Source organism: Apteryx mantelli, chromosome 2 (assembly GCF_036417845.1).
Source record: "Apteryx mantelli isolate bAptMan1 chromosome 2, bAptMan1.hap1, whole genome shotgun sequence".
Lineage (NCBI taxonomy): Eukaryota > Metazoa > Chordata > Aves > Apterygiformes > Apterygidae > Apteryx > Apteryx mantelli.
Genome location: NC_089979.1, coordinates 164544082 through 164563250, shown reverse-complemented (window position 1 = coordinate 164563250; position 19169 = coordinate 164544082). Strand labels below are relative to the sequence as shown.

Here is a 19169-nt window from a genome sequence, read left to right as displayed (position 1 = left end):
AAAAAACCTGAACAGTGAAACTAGAGATGTGGTGGTTTTTTCTTAGGTGTCACAAAAGTTCTTGTCCAAAATAAGAAGCATTAGGGCTTGTGAGCACGTACTCTTTAGACACGAATATGTCACAGCCTGAATCCCATGTGAGTCCTCATGACATGCAAGAGATGATCCTTTTCTTAGACGCTAGAACCAAACAAGCACAATTTCAGAGAAGGGGAATGCACTCAAACTTCTGGGGTTTTACAGTTTCTTTCAGGAGGATAATGTTACCCTCTCTGCAGGAAGCCTGACATCGCTTGTAACAACCTAATTTATGGTTTGAGGGGAAATCTTCGGCTAATACCTTTAAAACCCGTGTCAGAGCTAACTAAAGACTTGAATGTGTTTCCATGCATGGACAGGGAGAAGGAAGACTGGACACAGCTAAGAGTATTCTTGAATAAAAAGCTGGGAGAAATGTCAAGCAATTTGATTTCTTTATTTTTCATTTGCTTTGGTTTCTTTTCCATTTTGTTGGTGTTTGCTGTGTTAAGGTAGTGTCTTTTGCAAATACTTTGAGACAAGCCAAGATTTTTTAGGGGGAAGAGGAAGCTGGAGGTGCCATTCAGTGGGATGGTGGAGCTGGCCTAACTGCTTGCTGCTGATAGAAAGGGGGCTGCCTGCTTCCTCTGCTGACCATGAGTGTGCTCTCCCCCCTTCTTCTTACCTTCCTTTCTCCTCGTCATTGGCTCTGACACTCATCTGTTCTTGCATTATGCTCGCTGCCAACCGAACATCTTTTTTGATCAGTTTAGTTTTCCACTGGTTTAGCGAGCTGACTTGGGGTGTTGCCTGAGCACCAGGTCTGGTGGGATGGGAAGGAGACGGGACGTGCTCGGCTGGGCAGAGCGGGGGATAGTGGCTCTCCTGGCCGCAGGAAGCTGTTGGATCAACGCAGCACGTATCACTTCCCACAAGCCAAGGGACACCATGTGCCCATGTAATTGTTTCCTGTGCAGTACGGATTGTGCAAAACAAGCCTTTCCTTAGCCTGTACAGAGTGGACTCTTGTAGCCTATTTGCTTTCTTGTGAGAATCGAAAAGTAAAGTTGTTTGAGGTGGAAACCTATCAACACAATGGGTTTTTGCCTAGAAATTCAAACACGATAGATAATAAAGTAAACTTAAAGGGGGGAGGATTTGCTGTCTGCCTGAACCTTAAGGATGAAAAGAAAAGAAATTACCCATTGTATTTGTTTTCTGTTTGCTTCAAGAATTTGCTAGGTGGAACTTGTAATCTCTCCATTAACCAAGTTCATATGAGTAAGTTTCTCAGCTTCTTTTGTTCATCAGTATGAAAGTGTCTTGTTTCTCTTCTGGTTTTCTTTTCTTATTACAAGTTTGGAAAATGAATTTTCAGCTTTTCTAAACCAGCTAAGATAGTACTGAGGTTCTTTTCCCATAAGGTTACTGTTCAAAGGCAATCCACACAAGGCTAGAAGCTGTGCTTTGCAGCCACACTTGCTTTTCTAATTCTTTAAGAACTTCTCAGTGCTGCTGACATTGCCTCATGCCCCTATCCGTAAAAACCCTAATAGCTGTCAACACGAGGATCAAACCAGAGAAACCCAAGCTTGAAGGAACTAAAGAGCATAGTCAGGAGAATGAGCTGAGGCATCTCATGCTGGTGCAGGGAGTGAAATAAAATCTAGCTTTGAGAAGGCTGTCTTCAGTCCAGGCACAAATACGAAGAATATGGTACCCAGTATATCATGAAACCAGGACTTTACACAAGAGACCTATCACTAGTCATCAATTCCCTGTTTATTCCTGAGTGCAATTCAGAGAGGTGGTTTGGTCTATAAAGCATAGTTTGTCAGGCAAGATGATGTCATTTACACCCTGATCGGGAGAGGAATTCAACTTGATATTTCTGGGGAAGAATTTAAACTATTCCAGCTTAGTATGCTGTGAGGAGCTGACAAAATTCCACCTTGTGTTCTCTTTAATTCTTTATTTACAGTTTTTTTTCTATTAGGAGAGTGTCATCTGTCAATGTATTAGATTTTTCTTGCTATTCCTCCGCACCAAGTTTTTAAGAGTTGAAAAGCAGAATCTAATTTTATCCGGCTTGTTGCCTTCTGCTGGTGAGTCCTGGCAGCCCCCTGCTTTTTCCATTTCCCCCTCCCGCTTCTCCAGTACTCAGTGCTAAAACAGCTGTAGTGTCCGCATCCACTCAAAACCATTCCAAGAGTTCTCTGTATGTACACTTTACACTTTGGCATGTGCGGATAACTTCTCAGTTCCTTGTGACCACAGGGAGTTTACAGCATGCCTCGAGGATCTGCAGACCTGTAAGGCTCACGGATGGAGCGTAGGGCTTGCATCGTTGCTTCTGCTCTCCTGTGACCAAGGCTAGAGCTACTGACTGTTCCTGACCATCCTTGCTTCCCCCTTCCAATCCTAAATTCTTTGGGTTTTTGTACTAAGTGACTGTAAGTTGTATTTAGTCGTGAATCAATTCTTCTAGCTTAAGCTCAAGAGTGTTTAACTTTTTTTTTTCTTTTTTTCCCCTAGGCTCTGTTTTGGATATTATAAAACACATTGTGGCCAAAGGAGAACACAAGAACGGTGTCCTGGATGAACCCTGTATAGCCACAATCCTTAAGGAGGTGCTGGAAGGGCTGGACTATTTGCATAAAAATGGGCAAATCCACAGGTACTTTTCTTTCTGCTCATCTTTTGTCCTGGAATGTCTCACTGCAACAGAGCAGCCAAGCATATGCAATCTCATCACACAACGAGCTGTTAGGGTATGAAACATGGATAATAGCAATGGAGCTTTCCGTTATTTCCGAATTATTTTCCAAATTTCTATACAGTAGCTGCTGCTTTGGGAAAATCTGTGACCAGGCCAAATTTGGGTAAACTTTCACGGTATAGTGAAAGTTCTGATATAGAGAACATCCTGCTGAACATCCGGGTCCAGCTGTGATATGTAGTTGTTGGAGGTGGAAAAGAAACTGCTTTTATTTCTTACAGAGCTACAAATCTCCGAGTGCTGCATGAGAAATATCGAGAAATTTAATAAGGAGCCCTGCAAGCCCTGTTTGTGTGTGTGTGTTTTTTCCTTCTTTTTTTTCTCCCCTCTTTTCCTTAAAGCTAGCTGCAAGATCAACATCATGAAATTTAAATTTGGGTAATTTCATTAAAAAAAAGTTGGAAGCAAAATTAGAAGTGAAAAGCTTCTACTGTAGGCAAAACCCAGTTAACTTATGGCCTGTGATTTGATGAATCACCGAAACCTGTGGGTTTCGGTGCTGCTCAGGCATTTGGGAGGTATTTTTAAATCATGTTTTCCTCTCCCCTTGTGTCGAGGTGTGGCTTAGTTTTAGGAAGAGAGGATACTAAGTCAGTATGTCCTGCAGTTAAAAAGAAAGATCTGCAATCCGAAATATGCACTCAAATTAGAACATATGGCTCATTGGTAATATACATCCTTCTAACCACAAGGCTGCTGCTGGGAGCAACAGTCTTTCTTCCTTGGGGATTTTGTGAAGTTGGTCTTCTGCTGGTACGATGCCACTATAAGCAATGCTGTTGCTACACTGAAATAATTTTCTGTGCTCTTAAGATAGCTGCACAACAAGAAGGACTTTTTTGCCAAAATGTTATTTTAATTAAAAAATACAAGCAGCATTTAGTTCATATTTTTGGTCAAACTGAATGGCTTTTATGGATTGTTTTGGATTAAAAAGAAAAAAAAGTTGGAAACAGTTTTAGTATATTTTTTCCCCCAAAAGAAACCTTACATTTCCATTTCCAGTCTCAGATAAAATTCTAATTTAACAAAAATAGCTGTCTTCATTGAAGACAGTTTTGATATCACAGCTGTCTGCTTAACTTTTGTTTTTTTAGAAATAAGACTTCAGGCAGCTCTAGTAAGTTGGGTTAAACTAATAGAGAACTTAACTGCAGTTAAGGTACACAGTAATTTTTAACCCTTCCCATCAGTAATTGAGAAAACTATGTTTGCCTGTGACTTCTAATTGATTTGCTTAGCTGATTCAGTTCATCTTCTGGTCTAATCAAATTTAAATAAGCAAAAGTAGCAGTAACATTAAATTTTATTTTTTTCCTGAAGATGTCACTCTGAGTGACTCTAAATTGATAGAGGTGGTTGCCTTCATTTGACTCTCTGTAGCGAAGCAGTACAAACCTAGTAATTGTGGTAAAGATTGTAAAAGGGTATATTTGTGGTTATTCTTTATTTTTATTTTTCACTGCCGTCAGCAGAAATAAGATGTTCACAGAAAGTTCAGACTGCTTGTTCTGAAGAAAACATGTGATTCCTATCAAATGATTCGGAGATGGCCCAAGTCAGGCTTGCTGTGACCAGTCTTGTCCCATGTGTTGAAGAGGAAACGTTTTTGCCCTTCTTTAGGGGAGCGCTGCAAAGAAATCACCGGAGCCGTGTCCCAGCCGCATGTTTCCTTAGTGCTGTTAATTATGCTGTTTTGCATCTGATCCGCATGTGTATACACCAAGGTGTATTTTAAATAAAGTTATAGAGCAGCTAGAACCTTTCCTCATGCATACGAATAGGGGCATGTTTTTCCACATTTTGATCGACGGTAAGAGGTCACAGCGTTGGCCGTGCCTGCTGGGAAAGGCAGGTGGAAATCCTGCAGTGCGCAGCCGTGCTGGTGAGGCTCTGGCAGGAAGTGTTTAAAATAACTAAACTTTTGGTCCCCTGGGTCAGCTTAAAGTATCTGGCTCTAAAGGAAACTGCGTCAGGTGATCCCTGGGCAGCTGAATATAGTGGCTGCGATGTGGGGCAGCTGCCTTCGGAGAGCAAGCCGGGTCGAAGCAAGGTCAGCTGGGACGGGTCAGAAGCGAAGGGCTTTGCTTAGATACGGAACAATAAACCCGAAGCAAATAGTGGAACAAAGTGCCCGTTCGGTCGGTGACAAATGGGATATTTCATGTATCACACCTAGGAAAAAAAACAACTTTGATAATGTTAGAGACACGGTACAGGTGAAGCGGATGTGATTAGCACAGCTGAAGTTGGACAACCAGGCTGCTGGCAAAGCCTGAAGGAGGAGGATCTGGACCCGAATGTAGCTTGGTGGGAGCTGTTGACCTGAAATGGGGACAGATTGCTGCTGTAAATCGCCAGCGAGACCAGAGAATATATATCTGGCTGTGGAACTGATTGCTACTTTTAAATTATGCATCATCTTAAATGGGTAATTTAAGTTAAGATGTGGAAAACTGTCTTAACGAAATTCTGCTGCTGCTGAATCGTACTGTACATAAGCTCGTCTTGAACTTAGTGCCACTTCCAATTAGGGTTTGGGAGCTGGTGTCACACGGTAGGGTAAATCTCCTGCTTTGGCCAGGAGAATCGTTTGATAGTATTGTCTGGAGGAGATTAGAAAGCCAAATATCTAGCGAAGGTTTAAATTACATTTTCTTGTTTACTTTCCTAATTAACAGCCTGAGCTGGGCTCAGACCTGAATGCGTGTCATTGCTCAGGAGCAAATGCCGAGGTCTCCCCCGTTGTTGCAGCAGTGGTATTTTTTGCTTTTGTGTTGCAAGGGTTGTTGGGAACAGTCTTGCGGCCTGCAGAGTCTGCTTTACGAAAAAGACAAACGAGAAGAGAATAAGTCTTATTTTCGTGAAACACTGTATCCAAAGTAACAGGCATTCAGCTGTTTGGTTGCAAGTCTTCCACGTCTTTCTCCAAAATCAGCCACTGCCCCCGGTACCTCGGAGCTGGCAGCTCTCAGCCTTCACTGCCGGGTGCCAGCTGCTGGGTCCCGGGTGCCATCGGCCGCGGAGCGCGGTGATCCCAACGGCGATTTGAAATCCTGGGGATCCAGCTCGTGTTAAACGCCTGGGCGCCAGCCAGCGTGCTGAGGACCAAGGGCTGTGTTCGGAAACCTTTGTACAAAGCTGTCTTGCAGGATTTTGGTCTGACAGCTGGTTTTCATCGAAGTCAAACAAACCTAAAGCCCTGCTAGGGGTCCCTCCCAGGCTAATCTCGTCCGGGTGACGCACAGGGCACGTCGCACCTCTCCCGACTTGGACTCTTGCTCCTTTGAGCATTCGGGGATTAACAGGTATCCAGGAGTTTGATAAATGACTTCGAAATAAAAGTAAAGCAAAAGTAAGTCGGGACGTTTCGTTGTTTACAGTGACTTGTCAGAGGGAAGTTCAAAGCTCTTTCAAGTGGTGCTCTTCGTGGTGCTCTTCATCTGACAAATGAATCATGCTGATTAACTGTTACAAGGTCCCTCTGTCTTTCTCCCTGTTTTTATCTCTGAGCTTATCTTCTGTTCACGATTAGCTGTTGTGTAACTGAATATTTCAGTTAGTCCAGGTGAAATGATACATTGCTCAAAAGTTTATATATAGTCAGATTCTTGCGTCGCAGTGTAATGACTGCAAAAACAGCATGCTTTTTGTGAAATGAAAGTTAGGAAGCGGGTTTAAGGGCTGCGTGCGCTTGAAGTAGTGGCAAGGCAGTGATCCAGCTATTTGCTTGCTGGTACGCTTCTGGGGAAGGAGCAAGGAACAGCACATTTGATGTTGGGCGTTAGATTGGCTCGTGCACCAGCATGAACCATTTTTTTGATGTTTGTTCCCCCACACTGAAATATCGGCCCTCCGAGCGTGGGGCAGCAGGGTGCCACGGCAGCTGCCTGAATGTTGCTTTGAAGAGACCCTGAAGCAACATTCTTGATGCATTTTTATGCCAAAAATATGTTAGCTTGTTCTTTCAAGTTTGAGATTGCTTTGACATAAGATCAGAACTTTCTATTGCTTGTCTCCTCTACCTATATTAAGAGAATTTCTGGAAAAAGGGTGTCTGTGTGTGAACATATATTTATATATATGTGCATGCACACATACGTGTTACCAGCACTTGTGTGTGTGGCTTTACAGGGACTTTCCTCAAATAGGCAGCTTCTGATTTAAGGTAAAAGCTGGTGGATATATTTTGGCAGAGCTCAACTGCCCTACAGAATTCAAGCTTAACTTTCATGTAGCTGATTAATGCATTGATAGCTTTGCTGGCAGATACTGCGGTAAAACTGGATTTTGGGATGCCAAAGACTATTTTGAGGGCTGAAGTACTGTAGTTCTTTGTTTCTGTAGCAATTTTGCAACAGACCTTCACAGTCCCTCTCTACCTACTGCTGTAATCTTGTTTTAGGGAGTGCATTTTTTGGAAATGAAATTTGGTAGGGGAGGATTTGAGGGGTGGATAACAGGATACTGAGCCTTTCACCTCGAAGTGCCAGCTGGATTTTAAGCCAGGTCATTAGTAATTTGGAAGCTAGCTGTTATTCAGCCGTGGGAAGTGAGTTGCCTTCATCCAAGTCCTGGAGCCTGGTAGAGCATCTTCTCACGTAAAACTTAGCCCCACGGAGATGTCAAGAAGCCAGTCATTCTGGGAATAATATTCTGGACTGTTCAGTAGCTCTGGTTGCAGGAGGGTGCTGAGGAAATGTCCTTTTGGGGCCAGGAAAGGGAATGGAGAGTCTGTCTCCAAACTGGTATTTCACAATGTTCTCAAATTCAGACAAGCATCCTTTAGCCTTTTCTCCGTTACAGTAAGGGATGGACAAAAGTAACCATTAGAGGTAGCTGTTAATGTAAGGCTTAAAGCTTTAATTTGTAATACGTTTTGTAGACAAAATGATGGAAGTATTGTTTTTGTCTTCAGCATACTGGTGGGAAAGAAGGAGAGATGCTGCAGTGGACTCTGCTGGAGTTTGCTCCCCCAAATCAGCACCTCGCTGTGCAGGGTCAAGGGCGTGAAGATCACTGCTGGTACCTTGGAGCTGAATCTCCCTGGTATGTGCACAGCAGTCAGATTGGGGCCTGTTGTGGTTTGGCAAACCAGGGTTTTCTGCTGGTGGCTTTCTCTTCCACTGCATCATCCAGATTTTTTTTTATTAATAAAATTTCTGTGGTTGCAAAGAGGAAATATGGAGCAGATGAAAATCCCAGGTCTGTAGACAGCCAGAAACAATAGCTCCTGTGGAGACTCTTTATCCACATCGGGGAAAACGACCTCAACTCTGAAGCCTAAAACTGGCAATTAAAATGCCTATGGTAGATATCATTGCTGATGAAAGCACAGGAAAATTCATGTCTCCGGTCTAACATCGGTGCCGCAGCCCCCAGAAGCCCCATGCGTTAGGAGGATCTGCTCGCCCTGGGGTTTTGGAAGCTGAGCACCACGTGCTGTACGGCTGTTGTGGTCGGATATCTGGCCAAGTGTCACTCACCTCAGACCCAGGTGCTACCTCTGGACTTTGAGGTCACCGCATGGGCTGTGGTTATTCGAAATATTTTGATTTGGTCCAAGGAAAACACAACTTTTTTTTTGTTCTTTGTACACCAATCATAAGCCTCATTAAAAGCAAGATGAAAATTTTTAGCTTTATCCTCCCCCTTTTAATAACAATTTATTACATGGGGATTAGAAGCAAGAAAAATGTCATGAAGAGCGGGAAGTAGCGACCAGGGTGATCTTCGAAAGGTTCAGCAGCAGTTACAGGTTTTGGTTAGTGATCTGTAACTGGGTTGCATATTAAACTAATGTTGTTTCTGGCAGTTGCTCAGTTGTCGGAATTATTTGGATTCAAAGTTTTTCCAGTGAATAATCTTCATTCACTGTTTGCAGCATTAATTCTGTTGGGTGAAAATGCAACAAACTCCCTTAGCTTTTGATTTTGAGGAGATCAAATGGCCATTCGCATTTACTTACAATTACCCTGTTGATGATATCTGTCATGTCACTGCTTTTATTTGATATGGATTATTGGGAATAGATTACTCAGGCTCTTAAAACCTCTCTCCAGTAAGAGTAATTTAAATCATTGATGTTCATCCCATCGGTCCTTTCTTCTGTAATGTATCAAGTGAATAACCCACTTCAAAAAGATGTTTTTGAATATTGTCTGTTGTTGTAATACAGCAGACTTTCTAGTCTTGATAGATACTAAAAGCTACATAAGTGGAGATGCCTTAAGCATTTAGACAGACCACTACAGTGTTTTCCTTCATGTCTGTATATTCAGCTAAAGGATAAGAAATAGGCCATTTACTAAATTTATGTGGTAATGTATTAAGGAGACTTAATTCTGCAAGGCTGCATCAGGAATTATTTTTGCATGTTTATGAAATGGAATTGTATCCTGTCTTTTTAAAAGCAGAAGTCTTACAAAATTTAAAATTGAAAAGTAGAGCTTAATACTAAAAAAGAAAAAAAAAAAACAAAAAACCCAGGTGTTTGGGACAACAAACAGGGAGTTGCTACAGAAAAAGACTTCATTTAGTAGGAGCCTGGAAAGCATCATCAAGTTCAGACTGGGAGTGCTAAGAAGGCTGTTTCCATCTTGAAGGTGTCTTCGTATGTAAATACACCCAAGTTTATAAACGCTATCTCCATTTTGTAATGAAATAAGGAGATCTTTTTTTCCTCTTAGCCTAGCTTAGAACTATCTTCCAGATTTCAGAGAAGGAACCAAGTCTTTGCTGGCTCCTGGCTGCCTGGAGTTTCTCTCTTCTACATCGTGTTGGAAGCGTTGCTGAGCCAGAGCGGTGGCTGGCTGCATGGATGTAGACCGCGCTTGGCTCCCTGGCAGCAGTGCCTGGGGCCTCAGGTTTGCATAGATATATATGCTGCTTCTCCAGAAAGGAGGTGCTTATTGCTCGGTGGAAATGACATCCCATTTAAGCTGCCCTATATCAAAATCTTGGGCAATAGCTCTTTTGGATCCAAGACAATTATGGGTTTACTGAAACGAACTTTCATCTCGCAGTTACGGTAGGACAAAGGTGTGGAGGTGCTTGAGTCATTGGCTTTCCTGTTTCCTCCATTACCTGATTTGCCATGTACTTAAGCTGGCGTAAGCAGAGTGTGTGCAACAGTCCTGGGGAAATTCCTATTTCTGTATGCTTTAGGAATATATTTTCAATAGCGGTGCCTGTGATACTGCAGCACCGCGTTGTGCATCATTGGCGTTGCCACATGAAGCATACCCACCTCCTTGCACGTCAAATAATGTGATATGAAGCGTTGAAATAAGGCCAAGTTCCCACTTGAGGATTTTCCTCTATTAGTAATGACTGAGGCAGGACTTCTCAGAAATGTCTGGTCCTCCAGAGGTAGGAGGCAGCCCCCGCGGTGCCACAATGTGCCTTGCCTCTTGTAATTTGGGCGGCAGCTGTTAAAGGAGCTTTGTGCCTGGTGTCCGTTGTAATCCTGGTGGAGGCAGTAAGCTCAGGAAATGGAAGGACTTAATAGATGAATTTGTGGAAGAAATCCCCAATACATCATTGAACAGCAGCTAAAAAATATAATTTTTTTTAAGCCTGTTGATGCTGGGCTTAAGGCATGGTGATGGGAGGTAAAGTCCAAGACCGACGGAATCTGTTATTGAACTGCACCTTACTTCAGCCATCCTGATGCTTGTAAAAAAGAGGAGGAGGACCTTCCCAGTTGTGTTTTCTTGAGCCCCAAATGCTGTAGTTAAAGCAGCAGTCTACTTTTCAAGCATTGGATGTAAAAGTTAGGAGGCAAATGTACCTGGCAAGTGTATCACAGATCCTCTGAACTGTGTTCTGTTTTAGCTGAAATAAAGCACAATAGTAGATTGATTTCTCATATATCCCTTACTGGGATTGCCTGTGCCAAGGAAGGTGGATGGGAGTCTTTTCCAGGAGGTCTCTTTAGTCCTCCCCTAATGCGATCTGCTGGGATATTAAGGGTAGGGAGCAGAGAAAACAAGTACTGGATGTACTTGTGTAACTTGTCTCGGTGGAGGTTAAGAATCCTTTCCCGTAGGCTCTGCCTACACACCCCTCTGCTTGGAAAGCATGAGCTGTCCGTCACTTTTGCCTTTCAGAGCCTTGTTTCATGCTTCCCAAGAGAACCAAAAAACATTTTTATTCCTGATTTTTTTTCTTTTTTTTCCCCCCGATAGGATTGGATTTTACATCTAATTCTTTCCAACCGTTAAAATGGCAGTTAAATCAAGTATTTGTACCTCTGCGTGGGAAGCTGGAGCTTTAAAAACGCCCCTGACTCTTGTGAGAATCACACTGAACAGTCCATAGTTGCATCCCGACCCCAGATTTGGGACTTAAGGCTCACCTCTGCAGTGTGAAAACATTTGTTAGAACACAGCTTTTTGGAGTGGGACCACACATTGCTAATTTACTGCACTTTTACTACAGTTGTCTTGCGGTCTCTTATGTTGCACTGAATGCACTGACTTTTGGGGGAATAAAGACATTTCTTTGCGCTTGCACAGTCTAAGGCTAGTTTCCATTTTGTAGCTGTCTCAAATAATAAACATCTTACAACCAACGGTTTATATCTTGGCTTATAAAGCAAAGGGAAGAGGTGATATAGGTAGCAATATTTTACTGGAGGGAGACTAATGTTCGACAGCAGAGAGTGAATAGTGCTCATTTGGTGTATAATGCAGCAAATTGCTTCATATTTAACTGTAAGTAGAGATATTGTCCTGGAAGCATTTTGCAAATTACTTAGATAATGTCGACTGCAGCAAATGGTTGTATTCACTATAAATATTTTGAGTTACCGTTAACGGAAAATAGTAATTCTTGTATCTTGCACCTATTTTTTTTAATGAGACTTGGCAGGACCAGCCATTACTTTCTTGTGCCAAATTATGCACTACAGAGTTGAGTCCATGAAAATTTATTGTTACAGCTGATGTAAATCCAATCTAATGTGCAGATGACTCATGGCTGTGCTGACAGCCAGCCCTGCATCCTAAAGGCGCATACAGCAGGCTAGAAAGGGAGGCATAATAAATTGAACTTAACTCCATTTTTGCCTTCATTTTGTAGTTTTGTTACTTCAGGGCTAGGTTGCACAGGAATGCCACTCTTTGCTCAGGTCACTTATTTAAATCGCATCTTCACTGTCCTTAAATTGTTGTCCTAGCTGTTGCTCCAGTTGTGGACTAGTATTCAGGTGAATCCTTTGTGATTTCCAAATCCTATTAAAAGGCTTGTTGAAAAGCAGTAGCTTCAAGTGCTTCGTTGCTTTTCTTGCAAATGCCGGTTTATTTTAAGTCTATAAGAAGTTTTGTTGCATTCGCTTGGATTGCAGAGTTGTAGCTGATAATTGATACCTCTGCGCTCCCTTATGGAGCAGCGAAGAGACTTGCTCTTCCCCTTAGCGTGATCACTGCAGTGACAAAACTGTGCAGCGGGGCCGAGGGTTGAGGACTTGGATGAGAGCAGATCTGATCTTTTAGCAGGACTTCAAGGACTTGGGAAGACTTCCTATAGCAGGATCAAACCATTGGGTTGCGGTTTCTGTAACTCTTTCCTCTTGTTGAAAAATGAAATGTGTGCAGGGGCAAAACTCGTGCACCGTCATGATCACTGCATTTGAACCTGGGGAGCGTCACTTCATCGCTCTCCTGTGCTCACAAGTCTCCTGTAGCTGGGCACTATATTGTAATTTTGATGGGTTGGGGATCCATGTTGTTTATCTAGGGTCTAACATGTCCCAGCCCTGCCCTTGAAGCATTAATGTGAAACAAGTGCTATCCTAGGATTGTGTGGCACTGAGGAGAAAAACCGGTCCAGCATGCAAACGAGGATGGATTTCTGCCCTGCTGCGAAACCTTTCCAGGGTAACGTGGAGCATTGCCCTTTGCGCTGGAGGGCATCCAAGCCCCTCTTCCCAGCCCGGCTGTGAAGCGCGAGGTAAATAAAAACATCGACGTTATTTGGGGGAAAGGCTCTTGGAAGCTTTAAGAAGAGAGGAGAATGAGAGCTATGGAGTAGAGATGTCCAGAAGGATGTTAGCATTTGTTAAGCTGCTGACAAGGAAATGTTTACTCTAGTATTCTGTTACTTCCTTTAAAATGTGAAATAATTACCATTTACACTACAACCTAAAGATGCTTCCTGTTTCCAGCATAGTGATTTTGCCAGAGGCATACCATTTATTCTGCGTGTATCGGCCCCGGATATGGTCGTTACCACGTTAGTAGGAAGTACCTTCAAATTGTTATACTTGGCAGCAACTATATCCTGGAGTAACAAACTTCTTGCTGTGCAGCTTGTGAATTTATAGGCTTCTCCCGAACAGAATAAACAGGAAAACACCATTCCTCTCCCCCTTACAAGTTGTTTTAAATGTAATTAATTTATCTTAAAGATGGTTTTAAGGAAGTGCCTAATTTGGAGATACTGCGAGTAACATCAGTATAGCTACAGCAGGAGACCTGTGTCCACCCAGCGTTAATCCAGTGCTGCCTGAGGACTGATGGGGTAGCTCTGAGGATGCTGTGATAGGCAATGTGATGCTGATACGGGTGAGAAATGGCAAGGCTGGAAGCTACTTCCATGGCACAGTAACTGCAAAATGGAGCTGGTGTCCCAGCACTGCTTGCCTCTGACCTGTTTTGCTGCTATAGGCGTGGAGTATGCCACACCGGGGTGAGCAAATGGCCTTCTTGGTCATGGGGAGGAAATGCCACGTTAAGCCATAATTTAATTCTTCAGTTTGACTTGTGTAGTTGGCAGTGGCTCTTGCTGGCCTAGTGGCTTTGCACTGGCTCAAAAAACTATTAAAAATCGTTACTACAATAGCAAAGCTCCATATTTACTGACATTTATTTCTAACAAGAGTTTATGCTAATTTTAATTAATCCAAGCTGAATTTAGAGAAAAAAAAAGTGCACCTGGGAGGGTTAAAGGCCTAGAGCAGTTCTTTGGCTGGGATTTCTACTGGACTCATTGTGAATGCTTGTTTTGCTGCTTCTCATACTCCAGACTTGCTTAGTTTGCCCTACTATGGGAGGGCAGTCAGACAGTGAGTGTGCATGCCACTTTCTGGCCACTGCCTGGTTTTCGGACTCTGCCGTGCACGATGGTTGAGAATTCGTCCTTAGCTTTCTGCTTAAAAACTTCCCTGGTCCTTCCTTGAGCACAGCATGTGGTCTGCTTCAGGTGAGCTATATGTCATGTAATGTGGCCAGGGGAGGTTTTGAAAAGTTGTATGATACTGCCTAGCCTAAATTACCTGGAAAAGTTTGCAATATCCTGGGCAGTGCTGGAATATGGCTGGAAGAGCAAATCGACATTACTTGCACTCATCCGCAGCAAGAGGAGCAGTAACTTCAACAGGCGACTTGGGTGCCGGCTCTTCCTTTCCTGCACAACCTGGAAATGGTGCACTGCTTGGAAATAGCCTCCTACGTCCTGGCTGTTGCAGGAGAGCTGACCATCTGGATAAACATTTCCAGTAGCATTGGAGAGTTTCCTGAACACCCTCCGTTCCCGACGAATTAGCGCGGGTGGGAGGGGAGGATTCCTGGAGGTGGCTGCGTCCGTGCCAAGCACATTTCGCACTGCGCAAGCCAGGCCCTTACCTAGGAAGCGGCAAACTCAGGCACGGCGCTTCCATGGCTCCGCATGCTCGTGGGGATGGATCCCAGAGGAACCTTCTGCCTAAATATTGGCAGCGAGCCTTTCCATTCCCTCACTGCTGCACACCATGCAGAGGATAGTCAGGTTTTGCAACGCTTTAATTAAAATGGTAATTTACTCTCTACAGTTCTGATTGTGTTGGATTTGGACAATGGATGCTAAGGGGGATGGTGGTTCCCCGTGCTTAACGTATTTAATCTCTTCAGGTCCTTCCGGGTGCTGAAGAGTCCCCATCCACTGCAGCATTGATGCCTTCTGGTCTGCGATGACTGTAACTATTAACTGCAGGAAGAGAACAGAATAGCGCTTCCTGGAAGGAAAACTGACTTGCCTTGTTAGCGTTTGTGCACACATTGGGCCTGTGGAAAACGAGCTGGTCTTTAGCTGACTTGCTGCGATTTTTCACTGAGCTCGTGCTGAATTTCAGTTGTCTCTTAGCGAAAGGCTGATCAAAAGTAACAGCTCTATCAAAAGCGATGCACATGCGAGTCGGGACCGAAGCATGCTGTGGAGAGTGTTTGCTGCAGTGAGCTGTGCTGTGCCTGTTTTGTGTAGGTGATTAGCATCTTTATGCACGTTTGTAAAGTCAGCACCAGTAACATGCAGATAATTTGCTACTTCAACAGTTTTACATCGATCGCTGTGATATAAACCTATATTCTTTGAATGCCTTCGGAGGCTCTAGTATGCAAGAAAAACTTGCGTTGTTTAGGATATTCTTTATGCACTTGTGGCATTTATAGTATTACTTCAGATATAACTGTGTTTTATGTTTGTCTAGTTATTCCAGCATCACTGTCACAGCTTCTCACTGATTTGAATCCCATTCTGCTATTAAATTAGCTTCTCAAGACTAGTTCTTAATATAACTTCAGCATTTCCACATATACCTGTCTAAGCATTCTTGATCGGTAAAGCAAGTTAGCAGTGAATTTTCTTGTACTAGGTCTTACACTAATGCCTCAAACAGATATTAGGCCCCGGGATGTTCACTGTTAGCAGGAGGCATACATTTGACAGGACTTAAAATACTTGTTCAAAGACTGACTAAAGGCTGCTGTCAGCTCGTTTGCTGTTCAATTTGTCTTTAGCGTCCTTGTCTTATGGACAGTCTTTATTCACTTTTGTTCTGACGTACTCTGGGGGATAAACATGCCACACCACTATCTTCGATTGGAGATTGGGAGGAACCCAGCAACCACTAATGTCAGGAGCGTACATGTTTAAAATCATCCTGACCAAGGACTGGCAGCAGCTCAGGCATCCTCAGAAGAGCAAAGCCAGCAAGAGGAAGATTTTCAGGGCCTGACCGGGATTCTTGGGCCTCGCTGTCGTGCCAGCTCTCTTCTCATAATGCATGAGGGGTGAGAGAAAGAGTTTGACTGTTTTGTGAAAAGATTTGGAATAGTTGCAGAAGTGCGTGGGGGGGGGGGGATCTGTTTTTCTTCTCTCTTCTGGGCAGATGGCTGCCGTTAGTGTGAGGTGTGTAGCAAAACGCTATCTATTTGCTGGCACCTATCCTCCCGGCGGTTGCTTTGCTTGCAGCTTTTGCAGGGAGAGAGCACTTGCATGCGCTCTGGGTGGGTTTCTAGATAGTGCAAACTCTGTCAGCCAAGCTGGTGAATGGAGACGTCAAGTACAGAGATGCTTCAGTTGGCTTTACGTGAGGAGCAGCCTGTGAAAATAAGCTATAAAACTTGCAAGTGTATTTGGAGTGAAAGTAGAGTTCTGGAAGTGTTGCTGTTAATAAAACAGAGCTTTTTTTGGCGGAGGGAGAGAAGGGAGGAATAGAGGGGTACAGTAACTTTCATCGCACATGCGAGATGTTCTTGGGTGTTCTGACTTTCTTGGATACAAGAAAATTGGGGAGATTTTTCAGTAAAGTTGAGATTCCCCAGGACAGCTGTGTGGTCCTACTCTCCCTCTTCCACCTTCTCTGTTGTACCAGCTCTGCTCACCCAACCTCCTGGTAAACTGGTTCAGTTCAGCAAGTCACCAGCGAACAACTTCTTGTCTGGGTTTCTGCCAGTGGACTGAGCTAAACAGGCTTCCTGAGAAACCAGGACAGCTCCAGGGTCAGAGCCTGAGAAGCTTCAAGTTTGGGGGCCAAGGAAGAACAGGATATATTCTTTCAGTGGTAGTGAGGTGTTAAATTAACTCAGTCTCTTGAATCTCCTTCTAAAAGGATACATGAGCATCAGGCTAGTGTTAGGGTCTGCTTTCAAATTTTTAGCAAATTCTAGAGCCTGGGACAAACCACTCTTCTTGTATTTTTGAGGGTACTTTCTGATAAGTTTTCCAAAGCTGTTTCTCTGTGTACAGTACTTAAAACTCTAATAGCTGTAATTCATACAAATACCACTTAATATCTGTGTCCTGAAATTATGACTAGCGTTAAGTCCCTACTACTTCTGCTTGGTTGAAATCAAGAGGAGATAACGCAGCAAAATACAGAATATGAGCAATAAGAAACTTTGAATGTATTTTTGTTGGTTGAAAGGAGGAAGTTTTACTGAGTTCTGCTCACTGTTGCTTTATTTTTCTGCAGGGACGTGAAAGCAGGAAACATTCTTCTTGGAGAAGATGGCTCAGTGCAAATCGCAGGTAACTTCCAATAGCTTTGAATAAACTTTGGGCATAACTCTGTCCGGATAGATGGTTTAATGGCTAAGAAACCACCTATGTAAAAATGTTAGTTTCAAGAAACCTTGATATCTTGAAATAGTGACTGTCAATATGAATAAATCCTTGGACTATTAAGTCCACAGAATCAATGGGTTAGATAGACATCTAGACATAAGCTAGTCAGATTTTTAGAACAGCAGCTTCATAGGACTGAAATACAGAGCGCTGCACAGGTATTACTGATTTATCACCTACCTGTAAGATGGTGTTCAAAAGGATGGTGGTAAATGGTCAAGGGATACATCTGAAGGAAATCGATGTCTCTGACTGTAAAATTGAGTTGCAACTTTGCTGTAGCCAAAGATCTGCTGGTCAGACTGCTCAGGTGGATGCTTGCTAGTCCACTTGAGCTAAGCCAAGCAGCAGAGTCCTTGTTTAACTGAATGAACTAACCTAGCCCAAATCTGGGCAAACTGGAAGCCTTGGAAAGAGTCCTGTAAGCAACTGAACTGGTGTATCAAGGGACATGGTAGGGGGAACTGTTAAAACAGTTGCTTTAGCTGGCACAGATGTGCCTGGAGGAGGAGGAGGTGTCTACTGTTGTGCTCGCTGCTTGTTATGAGCTGCATCAACACAAGTATGTTGGAAATGGTCCTTGGTGTAGGTGGATCATATGTCTTCTGCGGAGGGAGGGTTTTTTGCTGACAGACAACAGGACTTTCGCCAACAGGACTTTTCTCATCTTCTAAGTCATGCATGCAAAGTCTGTAGGAGGTCTTTTTTCCAGAAATCAAAAATCACTGTTGGAGAGTATTCAATAACACAAGGCTTTTTGGAGTGTATGTTTAGAAGCTGTAAGACTTGTCTTTCCTCTTCTCTCTGACTTGCCGTTTTCCTACCCTGAGTACAGAAGATGGTCTAATCTGCGTGCGGATTCCTCCCTTGAGCGTCTTGCCCCTCAGGAGCTCACTATTCCCATGAATCCTGTCGTGCCTCTCCAGCCCTCATGCCACGTCTAGCCAGAGGGCAGAGCTGGCAGTTGGTCCTGCAGTCTCATCAAAAACATCCTATTACACGTTTAACTCTTTCAGTCCCCTTTTCAGTTGGAAAAGGCATTATCTGTTTGTGTTAAGGCCTCTCTTTGGCGCCTCATCCTGCTGATGGAGTCCAGCAGACCTAGTCAGCAGAGGGTTAAGGGACAGGGGTTTTGTAGCCATGTGGCAGTGACATGTGTGGATACACGTGAGGCAGAAGTGTGTTGCGTTGTTCAGTGCTGATCGCCACGTGGCTGAGAGGTAAGAACCCCTCCTTGGTAAATCTGGGCCTGGATTTGCATCTTTGTATGAAGGGTGTCGGTTTTTTCCCAGGAAACGTAATGTAATGCAATGCAAAGTCTTTATAGGTAGCTCTTCTCTCTCTGCGGAAGATAACAAGCCTTGGTGTGGAAAGACCTAGCACTTAAAGCACAGGGCTTCTCTCTGAAATCTGAAGTTGCTTTGTTTTCCCTTTTAAGTCTCCCAGTGCTCTCGGTGTGCTCGCCACTACACTTCTAACGAAGTGCGAATAATTCGTCCCATGCGGCAACCGATGTTAGGTAGGGTGGGGCTTCCAAAATACTCAAAGGAGCGAGCTGTATATTAATAAAAATCCTATGGGCTTTTTCTACCATGGGGCCAAGATGTAACCTTTTGGATTCGTAGTTGTACAGAGCAGTAGATTATGTGCTGGGAGAGGCTGCGAGTAGCTGGGGCATTAGCACAGCGCACTGTTCTTGTGGCTTTTCTGCCAGCCTAGCAGAAGGCTGCTCATGCCTCTCTTCCACAAGGGTGCCAGGGCTTAACTTTTTATTTATTTATTTATTTTTAAAGGCTCACTGGTGATAGGTGCTTGCTTACATATCTGTTATGTCTGCCAAATATTTTTCAGATGATAGGTTGTTTTGAAGTTGACTAAATAGTCCTGTAAAATTGCTTAGCTTGCGCCAGTGTCAAAAGGTTTATTTTTGTCTCCGGTTAGCAGAGTTTCCCCAGGACTGACCTGTGTGCTAGGGCCTCAAAGCTGT

General features: G+C 43.5%; 1 protein-coding gene across 2 annotated transcripts in view; it reads left to right on the top strand.

Moving 5' to 3' along the window:
- Positions 1–19169, top strand: part of OXSR1 (oxidative stress responsive kinase 1) — an 88563-nt gene that overhangs the window by 37224 nt on the left and 32170 nt on the right. For both annotated transcript variants that reach the window (XM_067291983.1, XM_067291982.1), the window contains exons 4-5: positions 2554–2695; positions 17031–17086. In XM_067291983.1, the coding sequence (XP_067148084.1) occupies positions 2554–2695; positions 17031–17086 (198 nt within the window). The remainder of the gene's footprint in view (positions 1–2553; positions 2696–17030; positions 17087–19169) is intronic.